At 43.9% G+C, this 21762-nt stretch overlaps 1 protein-coding gene across 1 annotated transcript in view; it reads right to left on the bottom strand.

Moving 5' to 3' along the window:
* Positions 1–1271: 1271 nt before the first annotated feature.
* The window catches only part of crhr1 (corticotropin releasing hormone receptor 1), a 36195-nt gene continuing 15704 nt past the window's right edge, over positions 1272–21762 (bottom strand). The window contains exons 5-14 of the mRNA XM_086290425.1: positions 19237–19319; positions 9907–10013; positions 3916–4036; positions 3682–3835; positions 3533–3593; positions 3369–3441; positions 2855–2940; positions 2392–2530; positions 2001–2042; positions 1272–1900 (exon numbers count right to left, since the gene is read on the bottom strand). Coding sequence (XP_086146551.1) covers positions 1760–1900; positions 2001–2042; positions 2392–2530; positions 2855–2940; positions 3369–3441; positions 3533–3593; positions 3682–3835; positions 3916–4036; positions 9907–10013; positions 19237–19319 — 1007 coding nt within the window. The 3' untranslated portion in view covers positions 1272–1759. The remainder of the gene's footprint in view (positions 1901–2000; positions 2043–2391; positions 2531–2854; positions 2941–3368; positions 3442–3532; positions 3594–3681; positions 3836–3915; positions 4037–9906; positions 10014–19236; positions 19320–21762) is intronic.

Below are 21762 nucleotides of genomic sequence, written 5' to 3'. Positions count from 1 at the left end.
TTCACAGCAAGTTAAGCTTGGGTTAATTTATTAAACTGCATGCACAAACACACGTACACACACGTGCACACACACACACACACTCCTGGATCTGCTGCTGTGTGTCTTCAGCAGTGTCTCTGTGGCGGAGCACTCACACCAAACATCAAGCAGACGTTCTTGTGGCTATAACGACTCCATCTGATGCAAAATAAAACCTGCTGATAATCCAGCTTTACTTTCCTGCCACTGGTGGAAATGGTACAAATCCTTAATCCACTTGCCCGAAGATTTAATCTGAATAAATGTTCACCAGAGGAAGTAGAGCAGGAAGCTGACGTCCAGGCAGTAAAGAGTGAGTACTGGGTCAGGGTTATCAGACAGTCTAAGTTAGGGTTAGGTTTCTCACCACACACCTCTGAATCTGTGATGATCAGTGTGCGTGTGTGTGAAGAGCAGAAAGCTGGTGATCAGTAATACATACAGTAATAGCTGATAAATAAAACACTGATCAATAAACCACTAAACCGATTATAAAATGCAGTCTGGCTGCTCAGTAGGGATGGGTATCGAAACCCGGTTCTTGTTGAGAACCGGTTCCCCCTGTTTCAGTTCCTTGGAATTGTTTGCCATTTTTGCAAACGATTCCCTTATTGATTCCAGTCGCCCCGAATGACGTCACCACGTTGCGGAGCGTCATTTACCTGGCAGGAAACACGGCAGCTTAAACGCTCAAAAGTTTGATTATACTTTACGAGAACGGATGACAACAGGGCAACTTGCAATATTTGCAAAGTAGATATTTCATTTAAGGGAGGAAACACTACGAATATGCAAAAGCATTTGCTCACAAAACACACGATGACCTTAAATGAATGTCGTGTTTTTAATTCCGCTCCGGACTCGTGAATCTCAACCCAGCAGCAGCGGTAACGTTTGCACGTCCTCTCCCGTTAATGCGGCAGGTAAATAATCAACTAACAGTGCATATTATGTTAGCGTGATCTGCCTTATTACAAAACCTGCCATTACTGTGCATTTAGTGACCATGATGAGAGAGGCAGACAGAGTCTGGCTCAGATGCTGGCAGTTCTCGCTGCAGTCTAGCGGCAGCGTCTCCTTTCAGGCCAGGATAGACGAATGTCACCGAGCAGAGACTCAGTTTGTGGTCAAAGGCTTGAAAGGCCCGTTTGCCACAGCAGATGATTTTCAGTAAGTGAATGTGTTTAATTGTAGGCAGGGACATTACTGGATATTCTTGTGTAATTGCTACAGAATAATTTATGTTACACTTTGTTATTGCTACAGAAGAATATTTATTTTATTATTTTACATTTACAATTTTTTTCCTGGGGACCCTGTGACACCCCATTGAAGAGCCGTAGGCTGGATCTAAGATCTCACTGTTGGGTTTGTAAGGCCATGTTACTCCTAAATTTCTATCTTGTTCAAAGAGAAGATATAAAACAAAGTTCTAAGCTAGTTGACCTTAGTGTTCTCCTTTTTTAAAAAGAATCGATAAAGAATCGAATCGTTAAACAGAATCGAAAATGGAATCGGAATCGTGAAAATCTTATCAATACCCATCCCTACTGCTCAGTGCAACATATGAAGCAGCTGATTGGTTGAGTCCAGAGACAGAGAGTCTAGTGAGGGTGAAGAGAGGCGGGGCCACACAGAGCCCCCCCCCCTCTAACTGTCTGGTCCTCATGCATCATAAGAGCTCAGATTGGCCAACGAGAATCACATCTCAGACCGCCATTGGGTGAGTTCAGGTCTGTCAGAGGTTTGAGGACTGTTTGATGCTGTGGAAGGACACTCTGCTCGGTGAGGTGGGCAGTGACGTGGCACGTATGACACGGCTCCGGATGGAGTGACGGTCCTGCCAACGAATCCAACGCTTCCTGACCGCGGAGCGCACCTAGATATGTAAACGGGTAAACAGAGACATCAGAACGGTCATGTAAATACGATTCATACATGATGTGAAACCAAGAGGAATCCTGATTAACATGACAAACCTCGCTATTCAGGAAGCAGTAAAACACAGAGACGAAAAAGCCCTGCAGGGACACAGAGAGTCGACAAGTTAGCCAACAGCGACTGATGGGCGGAGGAGCTACAAGAGTCCAGCCTAGAAGTGACATCATCAAAGGATGTGTCCATCAACGTTCTGGCTAATAGCTAAGCTAAAGGTTTATGATTCTTTTTAGATCAGTCTGTGTAAACTGAGCTAAGAAAGCTCGGCCAATTTAGTCTTGGACTGAGACCAGCATAGTAAACTGGATTTAGTAAGCTGAACCTGGTCTGACAGCAACAGCTCATGTATTAGTGCTCAGTGACCACACCGAGGCTCTCTGATAATCGATTAAACTGTGTTAGGCTCCCTCTGGTGTGGGTGGCAGTCTGAACCTGGAAGGACTCAAGGATGGAGTTGAAGTAGATGAAGACGATCCGAGCGACCTCGTCCTCTCCTCCGGGGTTCACAAAGAAAAGCATGTAGGTGATTCCTAACAGAGGCAGCAGCACCAGCGTCGCCTTCACCGCCTTCCTGCAGCACCAGAGAAGCACATTAACCCACACAGGCATTCTTTACCTTCAGCAAACAGGCTCATGCAGCAAGAGGGGAAAATAAGCTGGTTTATGTGAGGAGCTGCATAAACATCAGTGAAGACAGACCGTAAAGACACGGCCAGTGTGAGTGTTTGATGACCTCCAAAGAGACATGCAAAGGTGAGGCGACAGCTAACTATCACCTGTACATCACACCTGCTCTCATCTGTCTGTAAGACCAAACCAATGACTTATTTCTGATCAATCAATCACAAACCCAGCTCAGCTGTCACGCTCTTCCTATTTACAGGTGTGTTTCTACCTGTATTGAATGGTTTCTGAGGTTGTTGATGCCCTGAGTTTGGTCATCAGGATCCGGACGATGTTGAACAGGAAGACGAAGTTAATCTGAGGAGAAGAAGACTTCCAGGTTTATACACAGCTGGACTATGAGCCAAGTTACCTGTGCAGGTGTTTCTCACACACATGTGACTTCACAGTGTGTGTACATCTCTGAGTCTGATCAGGTTAGCAGGTTTCAGAGACCACATCACATGACAGCTTGTCAGCTGACGTGTCTTCTCACGTTAAACCAGACCATCTCACTCCTCTTCCTCTCTCGATAAATCATCCTCTCAGCTGTCTGTAACAAATCTGATATTTATAGACTTTATGGGATTTTACTGGTTTCTACTGTCTGATGGAGGCTTCGGCACCACTTGCTGGTCAAAGGAATCTCCAAAACATCAGCATCAGTCTCTGACAGAATTTAAGATGGACTGGCTGTGTTTAAGGAGGACTGTAGTGTTTTTAAGGTGGACTGGCTGTGCTCCTACCAGCAGGACCAGGATCATGGGGCCTTGGTAAATGTAGTCTGTATAAACTCCCGCCCTCTTTCCAAACCAGCACCTGTCAATCAAAACACAGTCACATGACTCCTCACGTTCAATATTGCAACACATTATATTTAGCAGAAGTCTTATCTGGTCACATGACCTACTTCTCATTGTCGTAGTACAGCTTCCCAAAAGCCCACGCCACGATGATGGGGAATGGAATACCTGCAGACAGACAGAGAGGGAGACGGGTGAGCAGAGAGAGGGACAGGAGGACAGGTAGACAGACAGAAAGGGGGACAGATGGACTGACCCCACCCGATGCAGATGAACATCCACTTCCTGAGTTTATCGGTTGAGTAGGTGAGAACGACGGCAGTGTGGAGGTAACAGCCTTCACCAAACATCCAGAAGAAGTTGGTCACATGGAAGTAGTTATAACCTGCCGTCACCAGCCTGCACCACACCTGCAGAGGCCAGAGTCAGCGTCACGGTCAGCATCAGTGTGTTTGTCAGTATGTGTCTGTGCGTGTGAATGCGTGAGCACCTGGTTTCTCTCGGTAACAGCGGGATTCATTGTTAGCTGGACGATGAACCAGGTGGCGTTCCTCAGGATGAAGGCGGAGATCAGGTTCCAGTGGATGATGTTCCTCAAACAGCGAATGCTCCTGAAACACACAGACTTGAACTGATTGCCTCCTCCTTAAACACCTCCACACTATACAGTCAGGTGAGCTTTTCAGGACTGAACTTTCCGCAGCTTGTTCCTGCTGCGCTCAGTCGTTTAAACTGGATTTCATCATGTTCGCCTTTTTGGTCACCTTTGTGTTTGTGCATTTGTCCTGTTTGTGAGCAGCTAATCTCACAACATCAGACTTTTTCAGAGCAGCATCAGGAAACACCTTTCAGATCATTGCTGCCACCTTCTGGTGGTTTTAGTACATTACATTTTAACAGGCTTCAATTTGTTTTATTTAAACATTATGACGGAATATTTAACAGCAATCACCATCCCTGCATCACCCTCTCATGTTTTAATTGGAGAGCTTTCAGTTTGTTTTAAAGCTTGTTTTCATTCGCATCATTTTGATAAATAAAGAACTATCAGCCAATAAGCACTTGCGAGTCCAAGTCAGCCTGCTTTCTCATTACTCTCAGGACTAATTTAGAGTCAAGTGTTAAATTAGCATTTCGTTCATCAGAAATCGTGACCGGCTTCAAAGAGGAGAGGAGCTGTGTGAAGGAGGTCATCATTGGGCTGAAGAAACGAGCATATCAGCGAGAATGCTGAGCAGTTTGTCAAGGACAACATTCAGTCAAGTGAGGAAGACTCTCCTGGAGGAAGATGCCGTGTTTCCCAGCTGTTCACCAAGTTAAGAATCACAGAGAAAATCCAGAAGCTTCAAAGCATCAATCAGGCTCAGGAACAGAAAAATCAGACTTGACAAAGTAGACCAGGCAGCAAGCTCTGGAACGGTGGACCCATGAAAACAAAACCAACCTGTGTGATGCAGAAGAGAAGACGAAGAAGGGTCTGAAGCACCAACGTGAAGTGTAGACATAGTGGAGGAAGGGCGATGGCCGAGAACAGCAAGCTTCGGCTCATTGTTCAGGTTCGCCACAGGGGGTTCAAACTGAAGTCTGAAAGACCATCAGGTAAACTGAGCTTGCCAATCAGAGGCTGAGAAGGAAAACGGCTGAAATGGTTCAGTTTAATAGGTCAGGCTGAAGATCAGGGTCTGAACATCAATCACATCCTGAGGGTGTCATTTTTTATTTTTATTTTTATTCCTATTTATTCTATTTATCCCCTTCGTATATTTTATTTATATTGTCTCTGTATTTATATATATGTGTGTGTGTATAACTCTGTAACTTCTGTCGGTGCTGTGCTTTTTTGGAAATCGAATTTCCCAGAGGAACCCACCCGAGGGATTAATAAAGTTCTATCTTATCTTATCTTATTTCTAACGTTGAAAAACTCTCCCGTCTGCGAGGACCTGAATCATGTCAAAGCTACATGACGCTGGGAGCATACACGACGGTGCAGGTGTGCTGCACACCAAACACAGGTGGAGGAAACTAGTTATTTACAACTGTCTTATAATGTGCCTCTATCTTCCAGCCTGGCTTTTGCAGAGCTCTGTGGCAGGGCTGTGGTATCTGGCTCCGATGCAGTGCCAGGGTGGCTGGCAGGACAGCTGCTGCCACTCAGTAATCAGACTATTTCAGTGATGCTGGGGCTCGAGAGAGGAGCTGAGTGTGGAGTGGAGAAGCAGCTGAAAAGCCAACTTCCCAACCTAAGGAAAAAGAAAGGACGTGTTGTGCAAACAAAACATGACAAAACTGTCACCTGAGGCTGCGTGGGGTCCATTCATTTCACAAGCTCATTCTACTGAAACTGCTCGATAGACCCTGGACTATCAAGAGTGGCCAACTAGTACATGGAAGAAGTGGAAAAGAGGGCTTTGCTATCCTACTCTGGAACAAGTCATTGGTTCAGGTATATGGATGACACCTGGGTGAAAATCAAATCTCAGGACGTTTCACATTTCACGGATCACATTCACTCAGTGGACCGACACATCAAAGTGGCAGGTTAGCCTTCTTAGACTGTGAGATCTCCATCAGTAATGGGGGACATCTAAAAGCTGATGTGTACCGTAAACCGACACATACAGATCAGTATTTAAGGTTTGACTCTCATCATAATATAAGAAGAACTTTCTTTATCCCGAGGGAAATTTTTATGTCATACACATGCTCAATGCAGCAAGAGAGACAGAGGAACGGAGGAATAAGATATACAATATATACAATACTAGTATACAGTAATATACTGTAGGGTAGTGCAAATATAATATTAAATAACTCTAATGAAGTAACAATATAACTATATCCTGAAAAATAAACAGCTTAGCTATCAGTGCAGGTGATTCTAAAAGTGGCATAGTATTGTGCCAATGAATAAAAGAGAGTAGTAGCATATGACGGGGAGATGAAACGAACGTGATGAAAAACTGTTGGGTGATATTGCGCGGTCTGAATGGGAACAGAATCACTTTGTTATTAATAATCATCTACTGGAGCACAAACTGGGTGTCACCAGGACGCTACAATGCAGAGTAGGGTTGGGCGATAGGATGACTATATCAACTATCGTCAAAAGGCTGAGCCCATCAGCGATTCATTTGTTTATTTGCCCATGAGTACGTTTGCTAAGAATGATGGCGATAATAGATCCAGTCAACAGAAAAAACAATGATAGCGCTGTTGTAACAGCCCCCTCCTCAGAGAGCGCCCAAACGCTTGTTGACAGAGCTGCAGAAGCTGCTGATACTCAGCCGGATGGTGAACACGTACATGCTCATGCCAGTTAGCCGCCTTTGAGAACTTTGCTCGCACTATACGTCTGCACAAGTGGCACACTGCTTTGGTTACATCCTTAGGTTTACCTCTTTCATCCAAAATAAGCGACTTTAGTGGAGATATCATCTGAATTTCATGAGCGGGACCACTCCTCCTTCACGCCCCCTCTGGCCTCAGCCTATAAAAGCCTCCCTTCTCCAATGTGAAGAGAAGAAACGCTGATCTCATTTTCATGCCCCACCCTGCCCCCCCTTTTTTTCTCTCTTCTCCTGTCCTCTCCTCTCTTCCTTGCCTCCCTTTATTTCTCGTTAGTACAGGGGGTTCAGCCCGGCCCGAGAGCCATCGCCAGTCCCCCTTCAAGGCCTTCCCCAAACCGCAGCACTAATCACACTTCCTCATCCCTCATTGCTCATCGTTACCAAGGGAGTGGTTAGTGAATGTGAATATTCTTTTAGTGCTGTCAGCGTTAACGCGCCGTCATTATGACAAAGACGATTAACAACTAACCTATCAGGACCGGACTGAGCTACAATCCCTGAAATGTCTCTGCCAACGTATTCCAGGCAGTTTGTCCAAAGTTTGTTCATTCTGCGCTTCAGATGGGTTGAGAGCGTTACAAATTTTAATCGCGTTAATCGTGATGACCGCATTAACGCTGACAGCCCTAATTTCTTGGGGGAAATTAGTTCGTCCATGTTTGAACTTCTGTGTTGTAAACATGTATGATTACATTGCTCCGCCCATCAAAAAGTCACCACAGGGATGGGGCAGGGATAGCTCAGTAGGTAGAGTGGTGGCCCCATGATCGGAAGGTCGGGGGTTCGACTCCACTGAACGGCTACCCTGAGGTACCCCTGAGCAAGGTACCGTCCCTACACACTGCTCCCCGGGCGCTGCATTAGTGGCTGCCCACTGCTTCACTGGGTGAATGGGTTAAATGCAGAGGAACTATTTCCCTATGGGGACTAAAACATACACATTATTATTACATTACATCGACAATTATTGGACTGACGATTGCCGTTTTACATATCGCCTAACGCAGAGCGAACACCATCCCCACAGACACAGCGGCCAGGGAAGCAGAAGGACAGCACATCAAGAAGGCCCTGAGTAAATGTGGTTATCCCAGCTGGATTTTTGTCAAAGCTGGGAAGGCTCCTAAAGAAAGCTCCAGGAGAGAAGGACAACCGCTGCCTAATCGAAAACCTGTAGTGATCCCGTACGTGTCAGGAGTATCGGAGCAGCTGAGACACATTTTCTCTAAACACTGGGTCTCTGTGGCTTTTAAACCCCAAAACACGCTGCGCCAAAACATTAGACCACCCAAAGGATCGGGTCCCCCGACACAGAGTAACATAGTGTACGCTGTTAAGTGCAGGAGGGATTGCCAGGATTTATACATCTTCGTTCGCACAGATTAATTCTGATCTTGTTTTACTTAGTAATTAATTACTGGATCACAGCTTCAGAGGTCTGTATTACAGATATAGATATATAGATACAGATAAGCTGGGTTTTGGCTTATCCAGATAACTTCAGGGTTAACCTGGGCTTTCTGTAGGTAGTTTATTACTTACTGGGAAAAACTGCCATGGTAACATGTGCTGTGACTCCAACCTTCTCTAGACCTGCTTAGGTTCCAGATTACAGATCAATTGGTATGACATCGCCACCTATAGACCAATCAGATCGCCAGAAAATAGCATCATCATTCCTGGAAAACCCCTCATTACAGTGCACTGTCTTTGTGCTTCCCTGATGATCAGTAAATAATAAACATATTGATTTTTATTCTATAGGTTTTTGTCTGTTGTCAGCAAACAAATTTACAACAGTTTTTTTCTCTCTAATATCCTATCCTTAAACAGGACCAGTGCACTGTACCTGCTGACCTGAGGTCTGAATTCAGTCATCACATCTAGCTTCAAACCTTGAACAGCAGCAATAAAAACTCAAAGTGTCCAGAGCAGGTAATGTTCTCAGTTTCCATATTTTTCAGACTATAAGGTGCAGTATCAATGAACGGATCTATTTTCATACATAAGGTGCATTAAGCGAAACAAAAAGTGACTGATAGCCTTAAGTCTGAAATCTACTTCATAAGCATGTAGCATCCTAACAGCTAGGTGTTCCAGGTGTGCCAGGTCCTTATACACACACCATAATATTACGTTGAAGCACAGTACGTATCACTCCACGAGGCTCCTGACTATGGTAGCCGTGATGCTCCGACAATCCATCAAGCGGTGCGGCTTTGTAGCTTACCAAAGTCATATTAAAACATTTCTTGACAGATTTTTGAGCGCCGTGTACCACATAAAATTGGTTTGAGGTCAGTAAGCACAACCAGAATTCATACTTAAGACGCACTGTCGATTTATGGTCGATAATGGTGTTGTCACAGGATGTGCATGTGGTGTTCTGCTTCATTCAGACATGATGCTGAGTCTCGCCACTCTGCTGGAAACATGGAACACACACCTGAACACCTGATCGGCCAATCATATTCATTCACTCTGATCTGATTTCCACGCCTCCTTCATCGGGCTGTGGGACAGGAAGCTACAATGTTTCAGTGGTTCCAGCCATCACCTTGGAAACAAACAGCAGCACTGAGCGTGCTCAGTAATAAACTATCACCTGGAATTCAAATGTTTGCGTGCACTAAATTGATTAAGAATTTTCTGTGGCACGTATCTCACCCTTTTTACTACAATGTTGCATTTTATTTGCATACTTCGCTGTTCTTTAGAGATTTTTTTTATCACCATGTTGTAACATCAGGTTGCGCTCACAGGGATTATTTTCTGTGGAAGAAGAGTCATGTGACCCACGAAATGCCCCTTTGTGATTGGTCAGATGCCCTCCATGTGAATGTGCAGGATTAGTGAGTTGATAACTAGCTTTGTGTGAGCGTCATTGTAAAGGTGAGTCCAGATGATGGAAGGATATCATGGGTTTGTTTAATCTTCTTCATGGTACAGTCACCTGCATTACCCTCACCGTCCACAAGGGGGCTGGACCTGTGCTCCTTTCTTTGTGAGGATGCGCATAACTGATCCTTTAACCTGAACCAGGAACTGAAGCTTAACCCTTCAGCTGTCCTCACAGCAAGCGTGCGACATGTCTTCAGACAGGTGTACACACAGACAAACAGGTGCATTACCTGAGCCTCATGAAAAGCGTGAAGGCAAGCAGCAGCGCTCCCAGAGAGATGCAGTGGCCCAAATAGTTGATGATGACAGCCACCTGATAGTGAACTTTACTCTTCCTCTGAAACAGGAAGTAGAGCGAGAAAGGACAACCTGTCAGATCTGACCCATGACTCCAGAAACAACCAAGCAGTTCAACAGTTTCATGTTTTCATCTTTATTATAAAATTCTGAGCTCAGTCTCCCCCCATCATGAAAATGTCTGAAAGAGTAAAACTAGAACAGGTTCAAAGGTCATGGAGAAAAGGCCCCGCCCACTGAGCTCACATTTTTCCTGCTCCTCTAGATGAAGGTACAAAGCTGAAGGTTTATCTTAATCAGTGAAACAAAGGAGGAAAGAGCTTCAAAGAAGTCCCACCCACAGTCAGGTGACCCAGCAAAGGCCCCACCCTCCCATAATCCACCAGCACAAGTATCATGTTCTAATATGTGTAAATGGGATATTTCTTCAATATGTGCTGGAATGAAATCAATCAGCCAATCCATCAACTAGTAAACATTCTTCATAAACAGCTCCCTGAGACTCGACCACAGCATATCTGAGGTCATGTCTTTGACCTTTGATCTCTCCTTGGATCCTATAGTCTTGACCTATAAAAAAATAATTCCCACCTGGTTGGTGAAGGTTTTTATCTGGAGCTGGTGAAGGAGCTCATGTTCTCTAAGACCTCTGTAGCAGTGGTTCTCAAACTCATACCACACTGGTGGTATGTGGGCTCCCTCTAGTGGTATGTGGGAGGTCTCCAAAAAATTTTTTAAGATTAAATAATATACAATACCATGTTCTGAGTGAGGGATTTAAGATGAAATGAAGACAGAAAACTAAACAGCAGTGACGTTTGTAGGGTTACTGAAGTTTGGATGGGTTAGGAACAAATGCAATTGCATGGCAGGACGCTGTACACGGACCAAACTTCAGTCAGGAGAACAACTGAACAATTGAGATAACCCAATTCAAATTCAAATTTTTATTTGTCACGTACACAGTCATACACAGTACGATATGTAGTGAAATGCTTGGACAACTGCTCGTGACCTAAAGAAAACAAAAAAGGAAAAGGCTATGAATAAGATAGGAAATAAATATGAAAAATTAAAAAGGGTAAATTTAACTAGGAAGGAATAAAATATAAATTAAGGTTAAAAATGAAATAACTGTACAACACAAATTAGAATGAAGGGTAAATTTAACTGGGAAGAATAAGATAAAATATATAAATTAAAGTTGAAAATAAAATAACTGTACAACAAAATACACAATACACAATATAGAACTATATAAGAATGTATGAAGAAATATAAATAAATATATACACAATAACAGCAGCTGTACAAGTATTAACCGGAAATGAAGAATATAGTGACCAGTGTTGTGCAAAACCAAAGTCCAGAAAGTCCAGTGTGTGTGTAAGAACTGTATGTGTGGGTCAGTACTGTGTGGTGGTGTGATTGAGAGACCGTATCGCCACAATACGAGGTTAGTTTAGGTTATGTTTCTGTTCAGAGTCGCAGCTTTCACATGAGATGCTGAGGTGTAAGGGGGGTCATGCCCTTTACAAAATCTATCCAATAATCAGTTTACAATCACATCCTTTCTCTGTGTGCATGTTTCCATAGCAACATGTTGTTTTCATTTAGATGATTAAAAATTATGCCAAACGTGTAATCAAAACAACTATGTGTTTGTGCCGTAATAATAATGAACAGTTATGCAACTTTCCTTTCATGCTCAGCCTCGTTGCACTGTAAACACACACGCACACCTTGCTTGTTAATTACGGTCTGTGATTGACCAGCAGCCAGCTCTTCTGGCCAATCACAGGAGAGCAGGAAATGGGTGACAGATTGTCTCAGTGGGAGATGCTCTCTCCTCTCTCTCTCTCTCTTTCTCTATCACACACACACACACACACACACACACACACACACACACACACACACACACACACACACACACACACACACACACACAAAGCAGACCACATGACATTACATATGGACTTATAGACACACACACGTTGTTCTTTGTGCCTTTGTGAGGACCCCAGGGAAACGCTGCCCACAGCAAATGGACCAGCTTCCCACCTGGACCTCAAAGGGATCCGCCCCCTTAGTGCTCACACACACAGAGGCTCCAGATGGTTCTCGCTCTCTGAGGACTCATTCACACTGACGTTTGATCACTCATGTTCTCACACTTGTCACTGACTGTTTCAGTTTATTCTGTGTGTGTGAGAGGGTGTGTGGATCAGGAGAATGCAGAAAACTTGTTAAAATCAAACAAAGGTTACAAATCGATGCTGTGTGGCTGAGAGGGCAGAAATCATGCTTCAGTGACTTCCTGCCACCTGCAAACACCTGAGCTCTGTATTAAGCAGAGTACATTCCAGCTTAACTCATCGGTTCTCATCTCCATGGTAACTAAAGCTGCAGAAGTAACCTGGTATAGGTCATGTGCTAGATTAGAGATCAGTAGGTCTGCTGAAGGTTCATGGTGATATGAGGAGCTTGGTAAAAAAAGGTCTGGACTTTAAGTTTCTTGAAGGTGTTTCATCCAAGAAGCTTCTTCAGTTCTAAGAGCAAATGATGCAGAGTCACTAAGGGGGTCGCTGACCCACTATTGATCAGTGAGTATAGGGGTGGGATTTAATAAGTTTTCTTCGTCCCACTCCTTTTCAGGTAATTTTTGTTTTTGTTTTGTGCACTTTATGTTCAATATATGTATTTCTGTTGTGCCTGAAATGAACAAATAAATGAATGAATCTATCTAATCACATGAGCCAAGGTGTGAAAATCAGAATCAGAATCAGAATCAGAATACTTTATTGATCCCTGGGGGAAATTATTTTTTGTTACAGTGCTCCATTTTAAACCAACATTAAGACAAGACAGACAATACACTAACTAAGAATAGTACAATATATACATATATATACATACATACATACATAAGTCACTTATAAATAAATATTTAGAAAAGAAACATGTGTAGTTGTAGCAGCAAACAGTGTGTTAAGTGGATGTGTTGTACAGGGAGATGGCCACAGGCAGGAATGATTTCCTGTGTCGTTCAGTGGTGCTTTTCGGTAATCTCAGTCTCTCACTGAACGAGCTCCTGTGACTGACCAACATGTCATGGAGTGGGTGGGAAAACAGGTGTGGGTCACTACCAGCCGAGGTTGTGAGACCTTGCCCCACCCTATCATGTGATTTCCTCAGGTGAAATGACCCAGGATGTGAGTGGGCTGTTGTCAGTAGGAAAATTGTACTTAGTAGTCAGTATAATCTTTTAATGGTGTAAGTTTGCATATGGTAGAATACTGCATGTAATCATTTGTGTTTAGAAGTATATAGTTGGTGGCATATTGAAAGAATGTCTCATCCTAGGAGGTCTGTGACATTCCAGGGTGTTCTGGCTTCACCCCCACATCCTAGGAGTATGGGAGAGGTCGTACCTTGTCTTATTGTTTTACGGTAGGATTAACGTAGCTATATCTGTTCTAGTCTAGGCACACACACACACACACACACACACACACACACACACACACACACACACACACACACACAAGCACCCACTGAAGTATAAATAAAGACCGGGGCAGTTTCTCAGTGCGAGTCCCAGTTCTGGAGACTGCCCTTGCTAGCAAGAAGTTCTGTGTGTTTCTCTTCTCTGAGTCTCTACTGAAGAAGTGCTTTAGAGTATATCTCTTAACAGCTGTAGCGTCCAGATTACTTACGTAGTCAGCTAATCCGTTCAACTGATATAAGATGCGGTAAGCTGAACAGAGCTTCAACCGTCTGTTTGTTGAAAAATAGTAATGGACCGCATTTACTTGTTAGTAACTGTAACAGCGTTGTAACGACAGGAATAGTAATTAGTTAGATTACTCGTTACTGAAAAAAGTAACGCCGTTAGTAACACCTTACTCCCTGCCGGTAACTGATGCCCTCAGGGGTCGGTGCGTTGGTATGTACCAGCTCACTCCCGGTGGCTACTTGGCAGGTCCTGGTGCCTCTTCCGGGGCAAAGGGGGCCCTCGGGCCTCCGGCCTCTGGGCCTGCGGCTCGGCTCACTCTGGCACAGCTGGCGGGCACGCCAGTGCAGCCCCCTCTGGTTTCTGCTCCGTGGCTACTGGGTGACCCCTTGTCTGGGGCTCTCCTCAGCTCTTCCCAGGAGGGTGGCACGGATGCCCCCCTGGTGCTCCTCCTTGGGCTCTCGCACTCTGGGGCCTCTACATGTCTGGATCTCCTCCATGCCAGCTTCATGCCCTGGGGGCGGGGCTATGGCTCTCTACACCCTCTTGCAGACGATTACATGGGGAAACTTTTTGAATACAAGCGCGCTGATCCACACAGGTGTGCACACAGGTGTTCACTGTTCATAGACATAAACTACACCTTTCTTGGCTGCTACCTCAAAGCACATTGTGCGCTGTCGGTCCTGCGTGCTGCACAACAACATTCAATATTTAGTATTTACTGCAGTTTACACTTGGCTAGATTAACGTGATGGTGTTGTGTTTAGTATGTTGCTCTGGTTTTTTTGCTTGTTTTCTCTTCTTTTTCTCTCAACAGGTGATCCAGGAGATTTTTTTCTCTTCTTTCTCTTTTTAGTGCCCTTTCTCACTGTCCCTCTTCCCTTCTGTTTTTCTTTTCCTTCATCTTTCTTTCTCCCTTTCCTATCCTCTAGTCATGTCTGTCCCATCTGTAACAACTGAAAATAAAATATTATAAACAATAACAACAAAGGTCGATCAAATACCAATACGGCAAGGCCGTGATGATCCACTTGGCAAAGTAAATCCATTGGGTATCCTTGTTGGTCTTCAGACAACAATTCTGACGGCTAAAGAACCAAATGGGACAGGCCAAAAAAACGTTACTTGTAACGGCGTTATTCCCATCACTGGTTATGGCGTTAATGTCATATTAATGAGATTAACGCTGACAGCACTAGTGGGAACACAACGAATATGACTGCACATTTACGCCGACATCATCCTCGTGCAAAGACAAGTGGAAGCAGACAAAAACAACAAGCACGCCTGCTTTACCCGAGTCATTTAGACAGCCGTTAGCACGTGATTCTCCTTATGGGGACCTGATATGTTTAATATGCTGCTGAGAATATAGCCCAGAAGAAGCGTATAGTATAGCTTTTATTTTGGAAAGAGACATTTCTCTGTAATAAACTCTCTTTTCCAAAGATGAGTGATTTCTCCATCAGATAGATTTTTTTATTATTACTATTATTTTGTTGTTTCAGCAACATTAAATTTAAAAACTGTACTTGAGTTAAAATATATATTTATAATTTTAATAAATGACAAATTAAAAAGGCATGAACATTTTTTTGTATCGAAAAAATATCGAACCGTGACACCAAAGTATCGAACCGAACCGAACCGTGAATTTTGTGTATCGTTGCACCTCTAATACATATACATAAATACTAGGGGTGCAACGATCCAATTTTATAAAAATAAAAATTGGATGAAGCTGTCTCTCAGTCTGCTGGTTCTGGCCCCGAGGCTCTTCAGTCGCCTTCCTGGTGGCAGCAAACTGAAGAAGCTGTTGGACAGATGGGTGGAGTCACTGTGATGCAGAGGCTTTTCCAGATGAGGCGGGTGCAGCAGATGTCCTGGAGGGAGGGAAGAGAGGTACCCACAATCCTCTCTGTTGCTTTCACTACCTGTTGTAACTTTTCCAGCAGGGCCCAGTGCAGGAGTCATACCACACAGTGATGCAGCGGTGAGGATGCTCTCCACGGCGCCTCTGTAGAAGGTGCTCATAATGGGGGTTGAATCTCTCGTTGTCCTCAGTTTGCAGAGGAAGTAGAGTAGCTGTTGGGCTTCGCTGACCAGTGATGCTGTGTTCTTGACCAGGAGAGATCTTCTGAGATGTGCACAGCCAGGAACTTGGTGCTGCTTACCCTCACAGGAGCACCATTGATGGTTAGTGGGGTGTGCAGGGTGTGAGCTCTCCTGATTTCTGTGATGATCTCCTTGGTCTTCTCCACATTCAGGGACAGGTTGTTGTTGCTGCACCACTCAGCCAGATGTTTAACTTCACTCCTGTAGCAGGCCCTATCGTTGTTGCTGATGTGACCTACCACAGTTGTGTCGTCTGCAAACTTGATGAAACGGTTGGAGCTGTGTGATGGTGTGCAGGCGTGGGTCAGCAGAGTAAAGAGCAGGGGGCTCAGCACACATCATTGGGGAGCCCATGTACTCAGTGTTATTGTGCTGGAGGTGATGCTGCTGACCCGTACTGTCTGCTGTCTTCCTGTCAGGAAATCCAGCAGCCAGTTTCACAGTGAGGTGCTGATGTAACAGTGTTTATGTGGTATTATTCCACTTGCCACAAATGTCAGTGTAATGGGGAAACAGCCCCCCCCCCCCCTCAGTGTGGCTGGTTAGGTGAGGCTGGCTGCAGTAATCGCTGCCAGTCTGCCGTAGCCATACGAGAGGTGAGTTGTATTGTTCGGCACACGATATAGCTAAGTAGTACACATAAAACATAAAACATGTTTGATTAGCTGATGGGCACCAAGTGTAATAAGTGCTTAGTGGACACATGTCCAACACCAGTTTATGTACTTTTCATTTGTTTATTACTGTGTAAAACTGTGTGCTAAAGCAGAATGCTAATGGGATGTTCTGCTGTAGTGTTTCTGTGCGGAGTGGTGTGTGGCGAGCCTGTGCACTGATAAAACACCGTTGTTTCCATTCAGGTACATCATTTGTTATTGCTGCAGTAATCGCTGCCAGTCTGCCGTAGCCATACGAGAGTGTGCTGTGCGGAGTGGTGTGTGGCGAGCTTTTGCACTGATAAAACACCGTTGTTTCCATTCAGGAAATAAAGTGGCAACGATCGATCAGAGACTCCTTGTCTTCTTAAAAACACAAAGCAGAGTCGAGGAGTTGGTTTGGGCCGAACTGTTGCAGCGGGGTGATGCAGAAACCGGTTATACTGATCCCAGCAGATCCAGTTTAAACCACTAAATGAGAAGGTGTTTCCAAACTTTTTCCTGTTTCTCTTAAATATGTACCTATATATATATTGTTAAAGTGAATTGTTAAATGTTTTATGCTTACCACCTCTACATTGTTTCAAACTCTGTGTTCAAAGGCCCTCCCCCCCAGCCTCTCGAGGTTCTGGGGGGAGGCTGCAGTGTTTTATCACAAGCTCATCCCATGTGAAGATTCTGTTTGATGTTTGCTAACCTTCCTGCCCTTTTTATGGTTTCACTGTGTTGTGCATATGGTGAACCAATTAGGGCTGCCACAAACAATTATTTTGATAGTCAACTACTCACCAATTATTTTTGCGGTTAGTCGACTAATCAGATCATGCATCCGTTGGACGTAAAACGTACAGCTTATTGCACAAGCATGCATCTGCTCTTATATAACTATCATTAGCTTACATCTTTAAGTGTTTAAGGTGCTAACTAAAAATAAAGACAAGATGATAGTTTAGTAAATTTGAATGAAATTTGCAGATTGTTTCGGTGAAGTTTAATAAACTCCTTGCTATCTAAAATATAACAGGACACCGGAGTAAATTCTGGAGCATCTCACACTTCTGATAATCAGCTGTCTGCTTGACGTTTATTCCGCTGTGTAAAAACTATAACTTTAATCTCAGACAAACTGATTTACTCAGGAACAAATAAAATACTAAAAAAAGACAAACAATAACATTGTTAAGTTATCTAAGTAACTTATATATCATGTTTAACCTGAGTAGCGAAAGACAGCGGTGGGTTTGAAAACGATTTGCCGGGAGTCCGGTGTTCTCACGGCGCTAGTGAGCCTAGCCCCCGGCTAGCTATCGAGCTAGTGGGTAACAGACGTCTCCGAAAACGTCGGAGCGCTTTTGAAAATATGCGGTGTCTTGATAAACTGAGCAGATATTTGAGGTTTACACAGCTACATTCCAGCCTGAAAATATGTTAAACGTTTATTTTGTGACCCAGAAAGAATAATAAGAGTAACATTAAAACTAACTAGCTGCCGCCATTGTTGGAAACTGAGCTGGGCCGCGCTATGAATTCTGGGACACAGCTTCTTCTTCTTCTTCGGGGTTTAACGGCAGCTGGCATCCTTGTACATGCAGTGCTGCCATCTTCTGTTTCAGTCCGTTATTACACTCTTAAATCCTGCTACTTATTCCTGCGTCTTTTGTGTTCTTACAAAGCTTTAAACGACGCATCGACTATTAAATTAGTCGTCGACGATTTTGATAGTCGACGTAATCGTGACTAGTTAAGCTAATCGTGGCAGCCCTAGAACCAATACAGGAATTGAACCATATATTGGGTGTGGGGGAGATTACCCCCTTTATGACCAAGGATGTTGTGATCAGGAAGTCACGCACACAGACACACACACACACACACACACACACACATTCTTGCACATGCATACACGTGCACACACACACAGTGCCTTGTCTTTGTAACCATTGGGGGGTTTTACGGTGGGAGGTACTTGTGTTGTGTTGTATTGTGTACTGTAACTATCATGGGAATAAATAGCTGCGAGGGAAGCTACTCTTTGAAGGATTTGGGCTAGAGACAGGTGAGGAGCTGGTTCTGACCAAACTTCCCTTGTTAGCGGGTAAAAAGCCGGTTGAAGATGTTCTGTCTTGTTTTCCGTTCTTCATGAGGAATAAGTCTCTAAACTAGCGGGGCATGTGGAAACACAGACCCAACATATATATGTGTGTGTGTGTGTGTGTGTGTGTGTGTGTGTGTGTGTGTGTAGGTATGTGTGTCATGCTCTGATGACACCAGTATATAAGCCTGAGGCAGACAGACAGACGGGCGGGTGGTATGAGCATTCTGATGTCATCAGACAACACTCAGAGTGAATCTAAATCCAATATTGATGAGAATATCAGAGAAGACCATTATCACCCAGCAGACGTGTGAACACACACAAAGACACACACACACTGAAAGTGTTTTCCTGTCCCATGTATCATCTGGGGACGTAGTCGTCCTTGGTCTGTCAGAGTAATGACAGAGGGTGGGCGGAGCTTTAGTGATGTCACATCGTTACCCTCATTTTGGGCCCAATAACAAACATACGAGTGAAACCTGCACTAACTCCTTTTAAACTGCCACACACTGATCATGATTTCCTCCTTTAAAAGGACTTGTGCATTACTACCAAACATCGTGTTAGTTAAGGCTCTGTTCGGGTTTACGAGCTCATCAGTAATAGAAACACGGTCAGGGCATATTGATCAGTGATTGGCGTTGGTGCTTCTCACCAGGACGATGATCTCGGTGCACTGGCTGTAGTTTCCTCGAGCCGCCCAGCTGCCGTTCACCTGACACTCTCTGTAGACCCGATCTGAACACAAACATCAACGCGTTACTGTCAGTACAGGTAAAATACGAGTCACATGACACGCGAGTCACAGAGCTACAGGTTAAAAAAGCTGATCCCACCCGTGCTCACAAAGTCTGTTTTTTCTGTCAGCCTGTCCAAGTAATGACCTGAGCCGTGAAGCCTTCAGTCGAGTTAAACAGTTTTCTGACAGATGTGAACCACAGAATCCAGCTGCTCTCTTATGAAGCGCTTAACTAAAACAACACGTCCTGATGTCAAACAAATGATGACTTTATTCAGCTGTAAAGTCATAAACAAAGTTTTCTTTTTTCCATTACAGCTCGTAATAAAGTGGTAATAGCAGGCTAACGAGGGCTAAACAAGAACGTAATACTGTGGTATTTTGTAATTTACTATCAAATTAGTACTAGTACCAAAGTTATTTGGTACTAGTTGTTTTGCATTTTTGCATTTTTGTACAGCACTTTGGTCATCGTTGCTGTTGTAATCAAATGTGCTATAGAAGTAGCAAATATGTTAACAGTTGAGTAATATTACCCTGAAATGTATGTAACAGGGCCCGAAAACTGGAGTTAATACTGTGGAAATAAAGACACTCCCACGAGACAAAACCAATTAGTAATAGAAGTAATAGTAATTTTTGAATTAACCCTACTTAGTCCCAAAAGGTTGCTTCTGTTCACCTGAGACTGGAGAAGCCACCTGATGATGATGAAAAGTTTCTCCCAGACGAACAGAATTAACTTTTGGGATTCCTTACCTGGATGAGTGAGCAGACAACCCTCCAGCCTTAGGTTCCTGGTATTCTGCTTTGCAGTAATGTAAATATTGTGTTTAATAAAAAATGAAGTTGAAAAATCTTTTTTTCATCTTTTTTTCATGCCTAAAGATGAACAAAAAACCTGATTGAGGTTGTTATAATTCATGCATGAAAAGGTTAATAATAAGTAATGATTGAATGCAGTGAGACGGTGTAAGGAGCTCGGAAAGAAAAGCGTCTGGACCTCTTTAAGTTTCTTGGAGACATTTCATCCGAGAAACTTCTTCAGTTCTAGTACCAGCCAGTGGAGAGACCCAGATATTAAGCCCTATTGGGACTTGTCCTTGTCCTGTCCCACTATTGATCACGTGCCTCGTGAGGTGGAGCATCAGGTGAACCAGAGGAAAGCTGCTGCTAACCCATTCACAGAGAGGTGGAGAATGGCTGCAATCACAGCATTGTACGATCGTGACAGATGTACCCTTGGGCCCCCTCCTCGATTCAGAGATGGTCTTTCCCATTTCATGTAAATGGCCTCCTTGACTCTGCCCTCAAACCAGCGTAGACTGCAGGGCCCTGGCCTGACGAGGTGGCTCTTCTGTTTGGTTGTTTAGTTTTCCGCGATGTATAAATCCTTGATTTAGATCCTGGAACTGACCTCCCAGCCCATTGTTCCTTGAGTGGGCTGGTTTCAGTCATTATGCAAACGTACTGTTTATAAGATTGAAACCTGCAGTCAGCTGAGACTGAAGAAGTCACCTGGATGAGTGATGAAATGTTTCTCCCACAAAACGCTACGTCCAGATGAACAGAATCAACATTTGGAGACTTACTTTGGAATGTCTCTAACAACCATAAAGTTCCATATCTGGTCCATCTTCTCAACGATTTCCTGGTCATATCACCTCTCCAGCTCTTGAGGTATCCACCCTGAAGTCAATTTTCACTGAACTTGGCGTTCCATTGTCAGAAGAGAAACAGGAGGTTTTTTTTGGCGTAACCCTTGACAACATTTAGTTCCAGGCTTCTTTGTTCAGAGAAGTATTAATGTCACATTAATTGTATCAATCTCGTCCTTCAAAACTTTCTCCTTGTTCCCTCTTGTGCTAAAGGACTGCTGCTCTTCCTGTTGGACACCTAAACTTTGCTCTGTGCATAATTGCGGCATCTAAACCATCAGTCCTTGCCATAATCACTCTGGCAACGTCTCGCTCACAGGAATGGCATCACTTTCGTTTTGATGATCAGTTGTCCCACCCTGACCACATTCAGCTCTAAACAGATGTTGCTCCTTCATCTATCTGCATTGGTGGTTATTATGGCAGAAGGTGGTTCTCTTCAAAATCAGCTCATGTCTAAGCCCCCATGGTCCGCTGACCAATTACCTCAACCTTAGAAAATTCCAGCACACCTCACCTTCAAAAACTGTTTATCATTGTGTTTATCCACGTTTCTACCAGATCCTGGTTTCTTTCACACTTTCATCAAGTTCTCTCATTGTCTGGAGTTTCTCCTAATCTTTTCTCTGGCCATTCCTTCTGCATCAGTGCAGCAACACCCGCTTCTAGCAAAGGAATCTCTGACCATGGGTAGGCTTGTAATTGGCCGGTCATTACAAACCTACCAATTGTATATTTGCAAGAATCTCCAAGACCTTTGTAAAGTTCAATTCAGTTCAATTCT

The sequence above is a fragment of the Aulonocara sp. 'chitande type north' Nkhata Bay genome, linkage group LG4 (assembly GCF_057382095.1).
Source record: "Aulonocara sp. 'chitande type north' Nkhata Bay isolate Kocher_YH1m ecotype deep benthic linkage group LG4, A_spYH_male_GT1.1, whole genome shotgun sequence".
Classification (NCBI taxonomy): domain Eukaryota; kingdom Metazoa; phylum Chordata; class Actinopteri; order Cichliformes; family Cichlidae; genus Aulonocara; species Aulonocara sp. 'chitande type north' Nkhata Bay.
Note: the sequence above shows the minus strand (reverse complement) of the source record. Positions and strands in the feature narration are given on the sequence as shown.